At 56.6% G+C, this 13,733-nt stretch overlaps 2 protein-coding genes across 2 annotated transcripts; one reads left to right on the top strand and one right to left on the bottom strand.

Annotated features, from left to right (window-relative positions):
* Positions 1-110: 110 nt before the first annotated feature.
* P884DRAFT_192063 (uncharacterized protein) lies at positions 111-8,315 on the bottom strand (the record flags this gene model as incomplete). The annotated part of the gene is made up of 7 exons (XM_069437640.1): positions 111-143; positions 216-926; positions 979-1,139; positions 1,200-4,643; positions 4,694-5,174; positions 5,232-5,632; positions 5,693-8,315. 7 exons carry the CDS (start codon positions 8,313-8,315, stop codon positions 111-113), a joined length of 7,854 nt encoding a protein of 2,617 aa, XP_069301125.1.
* A 2,693-nt stretch (positions 8,316-11,008) lies between these two features.
* P884DRAFT_296657 (serine protease) lies at positions 11,009-12,671 on the top strand (the record flags this gene model as incomplete). The annotated part of the gene is made up of 2 exons (XM_069444432.1): positions 11,009-11,380; positions 11,439-12,671. 2 exons carry the CDS (start codon positions 11,009-11,011, stop codon positions 12,669-12,671), a joined length of 1,605 nt encoding a protein of 534 aa, XP_069301124.1.
* Positions 12,672-13,733: the final 1,062 nt, after the last annotated feature.

Raw genomic sequence — 13,733 nt, 5'->3', positions numbered from 1 at the left:
TTTCCCCCCGGGGGCCTTCTCCTTTTTATAAACTCTTCTTTCAACCCTCCTCATCCTCTATCTTTGGGCTGATGCCAAACTCTATGATCCCCGCCTCTCGTTCCGTCGTTTTACCTATCACGCTGGACCAAGTTCCATTCCCACTGTCACCAAGTTAGCAACTTCCCGTCGCACGTACAACACAGAAGAAAGCAAGAGTCGGAGAAGAAACTCACCACCCGCCCATCATCATCCCCAGTGTACACCAGCCCCGGCAGCGGCGCGATGCACGTGATAGCCGCCTCGATGTTGGCGCCCGTCTCGCTCTTGAGATTGACGTGGTCCAGCCGGCGCATGAACTCGAGCATCCACCGGCCCGACCTTGGGCCCACCGTCTTGCGCCACACGTTCACTACCCCCCTCTTGTGGCCCGTGAAGACGAGTTGGTTCTCCAGCCACTCGTTCCCGCCGGACCCTTCGTAGAAGGCGCACGAGTGCACGTAGTCCTCCGCCTCGTGAGTCCCCGCGCAGACGTTCTGGTCAAGGATGAGCTCGCCGTTGAGCGTGTACAGCAGCACGTGCTGGCCCGCGCACAACATCACGTCGCCCGTCACGTCGTTGATCTTGGCGCACTCGACGCCCGGCCGGACCAGGGGCAGCTTGCGGATGAACTCGAGCCGGTTGAGATCCCAGAGGAAGGCGACGCCGTCCTGGGAGACGGTCAGGATCGTGCTGAACGCCTTGGACACGGCCATGTGCGTGACCGGGGTCTTGTGCCCGAAAAGGGAGGAGCGGAGTTGCAGGTCGACGAGCGGTTTGCTTGGAGAGGACTGGACCGTGTAAACGGAGACGACGCAGTCCTCACCGGCCGTGATGAGGGTCTTGGAGTCGGCGAAGATGAGCGTCGAGATTTGGCCGATGTGTAGGTTCTCAAAGAGACCAGCGGGCTTGGGACGTGTTAGATGGGTCAAGAAGCTCGAGAGCGGCCAGAGGACTTACCTTTCTATTATCGCTCAGAAAGAAGCGCACACTGTTGTCGGTGTAGCCCCATTCGAGGAATTTGTCGTAGTGTGGAGGGAGGTTGAGGCGGAACGGTGACGCGCAGAGAAGGCGATCGAGCTTGGGCACATAGATAAGCGAAGCCACTCGCTCACGACTCTCTGTGACTTGTCAGTAGGTCTTTACAATGCCAAAAACACATGTTGAGTTCCGGGTCGCACCTAGCAGCGGGTAAGACACCCTGGTCAGAGCTCCGACAGATGTGTCCAGCCGCTTAATCGGACATCGGTCGTACTCCCTTGGTGGATGAGGCTTCGTGAAGACCTGGTGCGGAGTTTGTCCAAAGTTGTGGATGATCCCCGTGGTGATAGCCCGTTCCTGAGGATCCGTGATGTTATCAAGGTCTCTGGCGCCCTTGTACGACAGAGGATGGAAGACGTTCAGGTTTTCCACGGCCTGCTCCCCACGCTGCTTGTAGCCGAAGACGAGATCGATCCATTGATGCAACCGCTGGCTCACGTACGGGCTCTCCAGTGCTTCGCGGTTCTTCGCGATGAAGATTTTAGGGTCGCCCTTGGCCCACGGCGGCAAAATGACATTATCCACTCTGCCTCCGCCTCCCTGCCGGACACCAAAATTGTAGCCGTTGATGTTGGTCAGGAAGTCCGGAAGGTAGAAGAACTCCGGAATCAACTCGCGCACGTCCGAGCCGTTGTCGCGGGAGGCCGAATTCCAAGCGCCCTCGATGGAGAAGAACAATCGGTCAGGGTGGTCGAACGTGCCCCCTTGCAGCAGGACGAAGGACTGCACAAACGGCGGGAGCCGGATGAGGTACGACGAGACGATCATCGCAGACGAATAATGCGTCCCGTAATGGAACGGTGTTTCGCCGATCTCGGCAAGACTCTTATATCTCATAGCAAAGTCGGCCGCACGACCTGGCGACTGCGCTCCCATCGGCTTCGACAAGTCCCTGAACGAGGCCGGATTGTTGAGGTCGAGCTCCTCGCTGGTGTAGTCTGCCAGGACCCAAGGAAAGATGGGGTATTGGGTAAGGTCATTGAACGTCCTGCCTGCCATGGTGTTCACGAGCATAAGGTAGTGGAAATTGGATATCTCCCCCCTCTGCCATCGCTTCATCATGGGGTTCCATGCCGACGACTGGAAGATGCTGCCAAATTTAGCACCGAGCGTCTGCGGGGCCTCTTCGGTAAACCTAAGGCTTTCGAGGCGCCAGACATCCTCCGGGTTCGGCAGCAGACTCGGGTTGTTGGTGTGCGGCGTCATGGCTGTCAGCCTCGAGTAGACCTCATCCCGCATGGCTGGGTTTATAGCGGTCAGGAGGTAGCTTCGGCCGTCGGTGAAGAAGATCTCAATGGCGACATCGCGGAACAGGAACCGCCGCTTCGATATGCTGAGCACATCCTGCCATTTCCAACTGCGCGACTCCTGGTCGGTGCGACCCTGATTTGGTCGCCTCTCGCCGGGCTTGCCGCCGGTGATGATGATGGAAAATGGATCGCGTTCCTCAGGCGGGGCTTGCCAGACGTTGATGATCTCTCCGTCTGCGCTCTGGAAGAGATTGTCCATGATGTAGAGGGCCTCCTTTCCGATGATCAGGATACCCTCAGAGGCATCGAGGCCAATGATTCGCGAGATGTTGAACACGTTCAGGACGGAATCTCCCTGCTGGAGCCGCCTCATTACCTTCCTGTTCTTGTCCTCAAAGGTATCATCACCTTCGGGCTCGTTAGGGTCATCCACCAGTTCGAAGTCTTCTTCCGGCGCAACACTCTGTTGGTCTGCGTCTCCGGAAACCGGATCGGCATCTGCCGAAATGTCGGGATTATTTACACTGACACCAGCCTCGACGTCCGTGGACTGGGCGGGTGCTGGTGTCGTGGGTCGGGTTCCCTGTGTCGTCGAGGGGTTACCGGGATTCACAGTGGCTCTTGAGTTCCCCGCAGCGCCACTGTTCTTCTTGGGTTGGAAATCCTGCTGCTGCGGACTAGGATACTGGGGAAGAAGCCTGAGGCGCATGCGATTCCTTCCCTCGGTTCGGTCCAACTGCCACTTGATGGTCTGTTGCTGGCTGAATACGGCGCCCGGCCGAGATAGGTCGCGCTCCATCCTGGCAAATGTCGAGGCAAGGAAGGCATTGTCGTCCTGCAAGTCTTGCAGGAGCCTCTGATGCTTGAAATGCTCCGTGAAGTAGATACTCTTCATCCACGCGCTGTTGGCCATCTCGTGCCGAAGGAGGATATTGTCCCTCTCCAGCGATTCGGTGTGCCATTGCTTCAACTTTTCCTTCCTGTTCTTCAACCTCAGCTTGGAAGCCTCCGCTGTGCGATGATTCTCGGCACCGACAAAGTCCTCCCAGGACTTAGACATGCCACCCAAAAAGAGGACATCGAGCGACGGGCGATGTTGGTCCACCCACTCCAGGAACGCAGCGTCATCCAGCTCGGTCAGTTTCTCAAAGCCTCGAGCCAGCGGCCGCTGATCCGCGGTCATGATTTGCCGAAAGATCTCTGCCGATTCTTCAGGCTTCTGAACAAGCATGATTCGCCAGAGCACTGCAGCGACGAGGCGGATGTTTTGTCGGGAGTCGACGAGCTTGTTGTAAAGCTGATACCAGAGAAGTTTCATGTAATCGTCCTCCATCGACAAACAACCGAGCAGGACCGCCTGCCAGTAGAGGAGCTGGTCCATGGTAGACTGAGCTTCAGAATCCTTCGTTTCGGGGTCGCCCATGTCCGAGAGTCTGAGCAGCGTGCATTTCAGGAAGGTCGAGCGAATCGTCGCAACAGCAGAACTGCACAATCGGACGCTCTTGAGCGACGAGACATCAGGCCGCTGGAGATATTCCAGCAATGTTCCCGTGAAGTTGATCATTGTTTCAGCTCCATTCATGAACGAGCCCTCGAACACGGCCTCCGCAATGTGAAGGTTCAGACGCGCCAAGTTCTGCAGCGTCTTGGGTTCTGTAAGTGCCTTCTGGTCAAGCTGGATGGTATTCTGCAGGTGCGTAATGACATTTCGCAAAATGTATGTCTCAAAGTAGGCACGGTGCTCCTGGAACCCTGGGGGTACTTTTGAGAGAAGGCCGAATCCGTGGAACTCCTTCCTAACTATTATCTGGTCGATGAACACGCTAATGATAAGCTCCAGAACGCCTTCCAAGATAGCATTGCTGGGACTCCTAGTCGTGGGTTTCTTCGTCGGAGACATGGCGAGACTCAGACGCGCGGGAGCTGGGGCAGAGGGCGGCGACTGGGACGTGACCAGGATGAACGATGACGGTCGGCGAAGAGGGGTGCCTCGACCTGGGCTTTGAGATGCTGGCTGGGTATCCGACGGCGCCGAATTAGCCGTTTTGATGATTGGAATCGCAGTCGACGAAGAGCCAGGGACCGGTTTGATGATGACATCGCCTCCCTCAAAGTTGAGCGTGTCTTTGGAGTTTAATTCCGTCTCGGCAGTGACCGGGTCGGAACTGACGACGATTGGATACAGGGCGGCACAAAGGTGTCGAACGTAATCCGAAGAGAGTGCGAAGTCCCTGAAATTGACTGAACGGTTGTGCATATCAGACAAGAAACGAACAACAGTCTGAAGGACTGCAGCGTTCGCTGTGACTCTCTCCTTGTCAGGCAACTGCGTTCCTGAGAACGGCGTCAGTAGACTGTATGTGAGATGGGACGGGCTTACTCACTCCTTGGCTCGAGCGCCTGGCGCAGTTCCATGGAGCGCGCCCTGGGCCTCGTCTGAACAGCATTGAGACTCTCTCGGGAACTAACTGTTGCGTTGGGGTCGCGGGAGGGGGAATCTGGGTCATCTTGATATCTGAGAATGTCTCGCAGACCTTGCTGCAGCATAGCAGTTATGACGGGCAAGAGATCCGGAAACACGACGCGGCTGTTGCCGAAAAACTCCAGAAGGCTGAAGAAATCAAAGGATTTGTCAAAGTCGATATTGGCCACGTCGTAGCCGAACAGGATGCTGAAGAGGATCGGCCAGAGAGTCGCAATGTCCCACCACTGTTTCAAGCGATGGGCCATGATCCAGAAACCGCCAGTTTTGCTAGCAAACTTGGCCGTGTAGCCGGATGGCTGTGTGACAAGGAGGCGAGCCAGGATCTTGCAGCCAAGAACCACGATTTCCGGGTCGTTCTCTGCGAGCAGATAGAGAAGCCACTGCCCGGAAGTCAGCACGTATTCTTTCTTCTTCTTCGGGCCAACTTCGTATGTCACCTTGTTAGTCACGGTTTTGGCAAACTTCCGAATGTCGGCCAGGCCGGACTTGTCACACAGGAGCCGGGTGTACATCTCCAGGATCCTGACGCCAACCTCCTTCTTGGTGAGCATTCTCGAGCCCGCGACGGAGGAAGGACGGCCACTCTCTGCCGTGGGCCTCCGCGAGACGCCGAGGCTAGAGGCGGCGGTTCGACCGCTTGTGGATGCCGGCTTCGGGGTCCGCGGCAGAGAGCCAGGCGCGGTGTGGAAGGCGTAGGTGATGAAAAGAGCAATGGAGCGATGAACCTCGGCATTGTAATTGCATCTCACAAGGCTCTCAAAAGAAGCCATGAAGTGAGGCACGATTTCTTCCGAGACCGTCTCGGCCTTCAGCGCATCCAAAAGCCGCTTAATGATCCCTATCCAAAACGGGTGAGCTTACCATACCCCGGAGGAGAGTACACAGAACTGGAACTTACGCATTCGGAGGAGCCGGCGGCTATTGAACTGGTGATGCTTGCTCTTGACCGCAAAAGTTACGAATTGTTTGTAGTATAGCTCCTGGGTCAGGGGTGACGACCTCCGCCATGTGTCGGGGTCGATCAGCAAAACCCGGTAGGCCAGCGGGTTAATGATGAAGGACTCGATCGGGTTTGCGTGCTTGTAGCCAACAAATTGGAGTACCAAACTGAGCAGCCGGAAACTCAGCCGGTCCCTTGCCTCGTTAGTCAACGGAAGCCGCCATGCCTGCGACTGGGTGTCCGAGCCCGGTACGCCAAAGCCAAGTTTAGCGCGAAGCAGCATGCTCAGAATGGCGTAACCCTTGTCTCTTTCCATGGCCTCGCTGTTCCTCCAGCTGTTGCTGATGCAATGGAACATGAGCTCGACGGAGCGGAGCAGTTCATCGTCTGTGGACGACCGCTCGACGAGCTTGAGGGCCACAGGAGTGAAGCCTCCAAGCCTCCAGAGGTTGTCATCAAAATGATAGGGGTTAGCAGCAACTGGGTCGCCCGTGAGAAGTGAGATGCCGTTCAACCTGATCAGGGCATCGTTGATGCAGGGCACAGCTCCGTTGACGGCCACCGCTGATCCGCTCTTGACGGTCGAGTGGAAGAGGCTGCTGGCCGAGCTCTTACACAGCGAACGAAAGAGCAGAGAATCCATGAACTTCCCATCCGCCGAAAAGACAGCCCGCGGAAAGTGGCTGAGCAGCACCCGATGCTCCGGTACGATGCTGCTCGCTTTATCCCTGATGGCCTTTAGAATGTCTGAATTGTCGTCCTTGCCCGGATGAAACACCTCATTGCGGAGCCCGAGGGCAGCCGAGGCCTCGTAAGTCTGGAAGCCACCGAGACAATCCTGAAAATTTCCCTGATACCGTGGTCCCAGACGAAAGTAGACGGCGAGCAGGTCATCGCTGAGGACATCCTCGAACAGGTGCGCCGAAGCCAGAGACCATTTGGAATGAACAAGTCCGGGGCCGAGCTGTGGTGCGAGCCCGCGCGGCGTCCCCAAGAAGCCCTGCACAGGGTTTGTCTTGCTACTGCTTGACGAAAAAGAAACAAAGCTCTCCGTGCTGGCGTTGGTAGGCGCGGCCGGGGGCAGGCTTGGGTAGGCAGCGCGGATCTGCTCGGCGAACTCCCCATTGACGTAAAGGCTTGCCTTACTCGCAACCATGGTCTTGGGCCTGCGGTGAACTAGGGCAATATGGTACCATTGGTGCTCCTTGAACACAACCGACTTGAACCTCACACTGGGGCGCGAGGACGTGACTGATGTCTGGAGGATGAAGTTCTTGGTGTCCTTTTCAAGGTAGGCCAGAAGGAAACAGGTCTGGGTAGCGTCAAAGACCCCGAAGAGGGTGGTGTGGGAGCTCGGGTCAAACTTATCGATCCGGATCCAGGCAGTAAAAGTGTACCCGGGAGCTGTCTGTGGCGGGAACGACCTGCCAAGATTCGCAAGCTCTATGGACGAGTGGCCATGTAGAGAGAGGTCGAACTGGATAAAGGGGGGACCGGCGTACTTCTCCGTCATGCTAAGACAGAACTCGGAAGTGGCGGGGTCCCGGCAGCTCAGCAAGAACTGCGCGTCTGCTAGCTGGTCAATGCCAAGGTGCATCAGAGATTTGCAAAGCGGCAGTGCTTTCTCCATCTCAAGCGTCGTGAGAACGCTGTCCTGAGCAAAAAGTAAGCGCAGCAGCCTGGACAGAACACCCGCCCCATGCAGAGCCTCGAGGTTGAAGAGCGAGACGGATGCCAGGTTTGACAGTGTTGACAAGACTAAGATCGATGCACGACTTGTCCCGACACCCGGTCCTCTTGGTATCGATTCCCAGAAGGCAACAACGGCCCGGATGATTTCGGCATTCCGAAGAACGGTGTTGGGACCAATGATCTCGCCCACCCTCTTCTCGATGGCTTCTAGGCCCGGCGCGGTGTCGTGTTTCGGCGATGACGGTCCTTCTATGGAATCCTCTGCCTCCCGGCGAGTGCCGTCCAGCGGCTCCGGGAGTTCGTCGGTATCCGTCCAAGCGGACACCGAGCGACATAGCTCGTCTAACCGCTGGTCGTCCAGGGCGAAGGAGAGCAGCTTCCCGAACAGCTGGCAGTTGGTCCAGAGGTCCGAGTGGCCGCCCCCCACACCGATGCTGGCGATGGTCTGCTCCAGGGCTTCCCAGCCACCGCCATCTACCCTATCTCGAAAGTATCGCCTGTTGCCCGGGTGGCCGCGGAAGGCGGCAGAGAGTGTCGCCAACACGACATGTAACAAGTCAAATATCGCCCTCCTCTCATCCTCACTGCGCTTATGCGGATTGTAGAAACCAGAAAAGGACCGCAGAACGTCGAGCAGAGTCTGGAAACCGTGAAGATGGCGGAAGTCGTCCTGTGGTGAGGAGGGCGGCGCGGCGGCGGCGATGTGCTGATGAACCTGGCGAGTCCGGTCCACCAATTCCTGAATTCGGGGGTACGAGCCCTCTGGTGCAGACCGCACCGTGCCAGACAGGCGTTCAAGGAGTGCCTGAAGCACCTCGGCGGCCTTGGAGGTTTGGAGGGTAGAGGCCGATGTCGACGCTCGATAGCGGCGCGATCGTAAGGGCAGCATTCTGGGTTGGTGCGTCCGCGCTCGATTTCGCCAGTCTGCCGATGGGTTGGAGTAGATGGCTATGATTCGGAGTCGGTGGAATCCCCAGAACCCATCGAGGGCCTAGGTTCGGGAGCTGGCAAGTTCGTCATCGACTCATCGACTGCCACGGACAGCCAAGCGCGGCCAGGCGCGGGTCTGGAAGGCAGCGAGCGACTGGGCCAACAGCACAGCAGCTCAACGCTGCAGGATCTGGCTGCTCGATGGGGTTTCTGCAAATTGTTGCCGATAGAGCCGTGTGGGGTGTCGGGTAGTAAATTTGCGCAGTACGCACACGCTCGAATCGACCTGCTTGCTGTCACGATCCTTCAGTCAGCGGGCTCTTCTTGTGCTCCAGTTCTGCGGAATATGTTATGTTCACCAAAGCATCCTATGCATGCCAAGCTAGCTGCCTTGCAGCTCCCCGCAGTCATACAAAACCCTAACCCTGTGTACCTCTGAAGATAACATGGAGTCTGAGAAAAGGCGAGCAAGCCGAATGGATGAACTACCTTGATGGTCAGACCTGTCATGGTCAAAGTAATGCCAGTGACAAGGGCGGCACTATACAAATTGTCTGAATGTTGTTTCTTGCATGGACTTAAACGATCTAACGTTATGAACTCTTATCCTCGTATCCGTTGACTCTTGTCAACTCCGGAAACTGTTCTCTCGAAACATATTTAGTTGCTCACCCTTACGCGTAACTAAGTATTACAGATCGCGTTCGGGTAACTTCCTGCCTCGCGAGACTGATGGTCCAAACACCTAGGAGTAGATCTTTCAAACCACCACCCCACCCCCTTTCCCAAAAATGAAAAGTCACTTTTAGAGTGCCTGACACTTTTTACTGTACACTAGTATAGCAATTACAAGAATTAATCAACTTTTCTTGTTTCGAAAAAGTAGGCCTGAAACATGCCACTGGCTAACACTTTCTTTGGCTCCTTCTCGCCTTACTTGAAATGCTTTCGCTTGCCAAAATTGATGTTTTCCCGTGATGTTTGTTCTTACTAACCCTCTATTACCTTTATCTTTGGAATTCTTTGTTCAATGATGATGTGCTAAGTGTCTAAGATGGTTATATAGAGAACACGACGGATAGCGTTTTCACAAGATCTATAGCATCAAGGATGTGCTCCACGAACTTGAGCTGGCAACTTGGTTTACAGTCCGCGGGTTGTTAAGGTAGTCTCGACTTTTGCGCCCGAGACTAAGGTGGGCAACCAAAGGGGGCTGGTTACGCATAGCCGAATGAATCATCTCTCAGTCGATCGATTTAGAGCGAGTCTTGCTCCGGAGGTCCAGTATTACCTATAATATTGCAACAGCTGACAGCTGGTATTCCGCCTGGTGGATATGACACCGATAGGCTGTTCAACGAATCACCTTTTGCCCGATGGAGGAACTACTGCGCTGTACAACTAATTACTCTAGTGTACAGTGTGTGCAGCTTGAGGCTTGTTCGGCAAGCGGGGCGCGGTTAACAGATCCGACCGCTCATCGCCGCGCGGCGAAACTCTGACATCGACATCGGCAGCTGGCCTTGATTATTTATGCACAAAGTGCGGTGCACAATGTTTTTGACGGATGTTACTCGCACTGGTACGCTACTCCGTCCACTCGCGGAATCCAGGGTCTGCTGGGATCACGGTCGAGTCAGACGGACAATGCGATGCGACCCCTTGCACAGCTTCGTTCGCTCGTGACCATCATCCGTCCCTGACAGGGAGTGGCGGGTTGGCAGGGGTGGAGAGGACGCCCCGCCCCTGCACTGCTTGGCTTGGCGGTGACGTGCCCGGAATCAACTCTGACCTCAACGTGCAAGCAGCCAACAGCGGACAGCGGGTCAAGATGTTTGACAGCTTATCAAGTTCCGGCTGCATTGAGCCAACAGAGGAAATCGCTGCCTCGCTCCCCCGGAACTGCACCTCCAACCGAGCTTTTACGACCTGGTCTGCCAGTGCAAGCCAGTGGAGAATGCAGGGCAGCCGAGCCCAGGGCAAGCCAAGGCAGCCAACCGTCTGGTACGCGGTCTGGACGGGACACCCGTCATGTACCCAGTAACTCCCAGTCGGTAACAGCCGGGGGTCCGAAAGCGGTGGGAGCTCGAGTGGCCGCAGATCCCGAACAGTCAGCCTCGCAACGGCATCTTGCGTGCGACGCCTTTGTTTCACCGTACGAAAGACGCTTTGTTGCGCAACTTGTACCGGAAACAAGAATCGTTTACGTATGCTGCACGCTGCCTGCCTACCTATCTTATGGAGCCTCGCATCTGAGGAGTCTTGCACTTCGCCCACTGCACTTGGTGATGGCGGTATCAGGCTATCAGCGGCCTGGTGACTGTCCGATAAGCGCTGGTCCACCCGTTATCTCCCTTCCCCGGAGACAACACGCCCGGGGCAGGCTCATACGTGATTGGATGCCCCGCCTTGACTAGTCCGCATTAGGTGAAAGCGGGCCAAACCAGCATTGGTCTGAGGCAACTGCCACCTGCGCCTTCTGTTAAAGCAGGTCCGGTCCTCTCCCACGCTCGCTGCTCCTCTCTCCTTCCTTCATCAAACCATCTTCCTCTTCCTGTTCGCCGAATCAAGGGAAGAGGTGACAGACTTGCTTTTATCCCCCGAGTTTCTCGAAGTCGCAGTTTTTACGGCTTCGTCCCTCTTTCGTTCACCATGAGAGGCCTCGTCGCATTCTCGCTCGCAGCCTGCGTTTCGGCAGCGCCGAGCTTCAAGACCGAGACCATCAACGGTGACCACGCCCCCATTCTCTCCTCGTCGAATGCCGAGGTCGTCCCCAACTCGTATATCATCAAGTTCAAGAAGCATGTGGATGAGAGCTCGGCCTCCGCCCACCATGCCTGGATCCAAGACATCCATACCTCGCGCGAGAAAACTCGTCAAGACCTGAGGAAGCGCGGCCAGGTGCCGCTGCTTGACGACGTCTTCCATGGCCTCAAGCACACCTACAAGATCGGCCAAGAGTTCCTCGGCTACTCTGGCCATTTTGATGACGAAACCATCGAGCAAGTCAGGAGGCACCCCGATGTAAGTTGACTCCAGGGCGGTTGGGCTCTTTCCACATGCTGATCAACCCGGGCGACAGGTGGAGTACATTGAGCGCGACAGCATTGTCCACACGATGCGTGTCACCGAGGAAACATGCGATGGCGAGCTTGAGAAGGCCGCTCCTTGGGGCTTGGCCCGTATCTCGCACCGGGATGCGCTCGGCTTCTCGACGTTCAACAAGTACCTGTATGCCGCCGAGGGCGGTGAGGGCGTTGACGCGTACGTCATCGACACCGGTACCAACATTGAGCACGTCGACTTCGAGGGTCGCGCCAAATGGGGCAAGACCATCCCCGCAGGCGATGCTGATGTTGACGGCAACGGCCACGGAACCCACTGCTCCGGCACCATCGCTGGCAAGAAGTACGGCGTCGCCAAGAAGGCGAATGTCTATGCCGTCAAGGTTCTGCGCTCCAACGGCTCCGGCACCATGGCTGATGTCGTTGCCGGTGTCGAATGGGCTGCCAAGTCCCATCTGGAGCAGGTGCAGGCTGCCAAGGATGGCAAGCGCAAGGGCTTCAAGGGTTCCGTCGCCAACATGTCGCTTGGAGGCGGCAAGACCAGGGCCCTCGATGACACCGTGAACGCTGCTGTCTCTGTCGGTATCCACTTCGCCGTCGCCGCCGGCAACGACAACGCCGATGCCTGCAACTACTCGCCTGCTGCGGCCGAGAAGGCTGTCACGGTTGGTGCCTCCGCGATTGACGACAGCCGTGCCTACTTCTCCAACTACGGCAAGTGCACCGACATCTTCGCCCCCGGCCTGAGCATCCTCTCCACCTGGATCGGCAGCAAGTATGCCACCAACACCATCTCTGGCACCTCGATGGCCTCCCCTCATATTGCTGGTCTGCTGGCCTACTATCTCTCGCTCCAGCCCGCCACCGATTCGGAGTACTCGGTCGCTCCCATCACCCCTGAGAAGATGAAGTCGAACTTGCTCAAGATCGCCACCCAGGATGCCCTTACTGACATCCCCGACGAGACGCCCAATCTGCTCGCCTGGAACGGCGGTGGCTGCAACAACTATACCGCCATCGTCGAGGCTGGCGGCTACAAGGCCAACAAGAAGACCACGACTGACAAGATTGACATCGGCGCCTCGGTCTCTGAGCTCGAGAAGCTTATCGAGCACGATTTTGAGGTTATCTCTGGCAAGGTTGTCAAGGGCGTCTCGTCGTTTGCGGACAAGGCCGAGAAGTTCTCTGAGAAGATTCACGAGCTGGTCGATGAGGAACTCAAGGAGTTTCTTGAGGACATCGCTGCCTAAGCCTTAGATATGCCATCGCCGTTGTGAGCGTGCAGCCTGAGATGCGTATTCTGGTCTGGGATTAGGGGATCGGGATTGTTTTTTTTTCGTCTCTGCTTTTCTTGGTTTATTGGACGGGCATACATCTACACGGTGGGTGTTCCTTGTACTGGATGGGTAACATGGGATTCGGACGGACGCAAGATTGTCTGGCTTGGCTTGCATTTGAGGGTAGTCGCGTTCGTTCAGCTCCATCATTGATCAGTCCTCATTCGTCCACTGCCGGCCTCGCATCAATCAGGCCGTCCACTCTGCCCGTCTCTCGAAATGCGGCTGGCCGTGGTCCATCCTGCTTTCTGCTCCTTCCGCTCGTGCTCTCCGCGGCAGGTCTGATCCAGTTGTGCTTTCCCTCGGAACCCCCGGTCCCCCTGTGTACTCGGCCCTTGTTTCTCCATGATGGCTTCCATCTATCTCGCTCTCCTCTCCCCCGCTCCTGCTTGGCCTAGGGTCTTTTGTCCTCTGTCGTATCCGCGGAACCCACAATGTGCCACCAACCTGTGCATCTCATCTCTCTTGGCATAGGTTTAGCTACGCAGTTTTACTGTTGATTAGTCTCCTCTCCCTGAGAAACTGTTACCGCGTTGCTGTTTCGGTGCGACTGCACCGTCACGCGGGCACCGCCTTGTTCCACCGTTTCAATGCTGCGTCGGCCCAGCCTCAAGTCGAGGACAAACCTCAAACGCCGCAAGTCCGCCTTGTCAACGCAGGGGGTTGTCCTTAAGCATCACGACCCGGCGCTGGCACAACGGGATGCTCATATTGCGGCTTAGGAGGCCTACGTCAGAGCCCAGAGCCGTATCATGGCAGCACCGCCGCTCTTCCCCATGACTCCCCAGTCGTCTCCTCAACGCCCACTTTCGGCACTTACCGCTCCTGATTGGAAAGACTCTGCTCGGGATGAGGCGCAAGGCCTCCGTCGTCGTCAGAGTGTTCGGTTTATAGGGCCTTGTTCAACACTGGCGACGAGTCGGGTAGCCCCCAAGTCATGCAGCCCTACCTGTCGGAGCCGGGACGCAATGAACA

This window comes from Thermothelomyces heterothallicus, assembly GCF_042370625.1.
Source record: "Thermothelomyces heterothallicus CBS 202.75 unplaced genomic scaffold P884_scaffold_2, whole genome shotgun sequence".
Classification (NCBI taxonomy): Eukaryota; Fungi; Ascomycota; class Sordariomycetes; order Sordariales; family Chaetomiaceae; genus Thermothelomyces; species Thermothelomyces heterothallicus.
The sequence above is the reverse complement of the archived record's forward strand: the minus strand, read 5'-3'. Positions and strand labels throughout refer to the sequence as shown.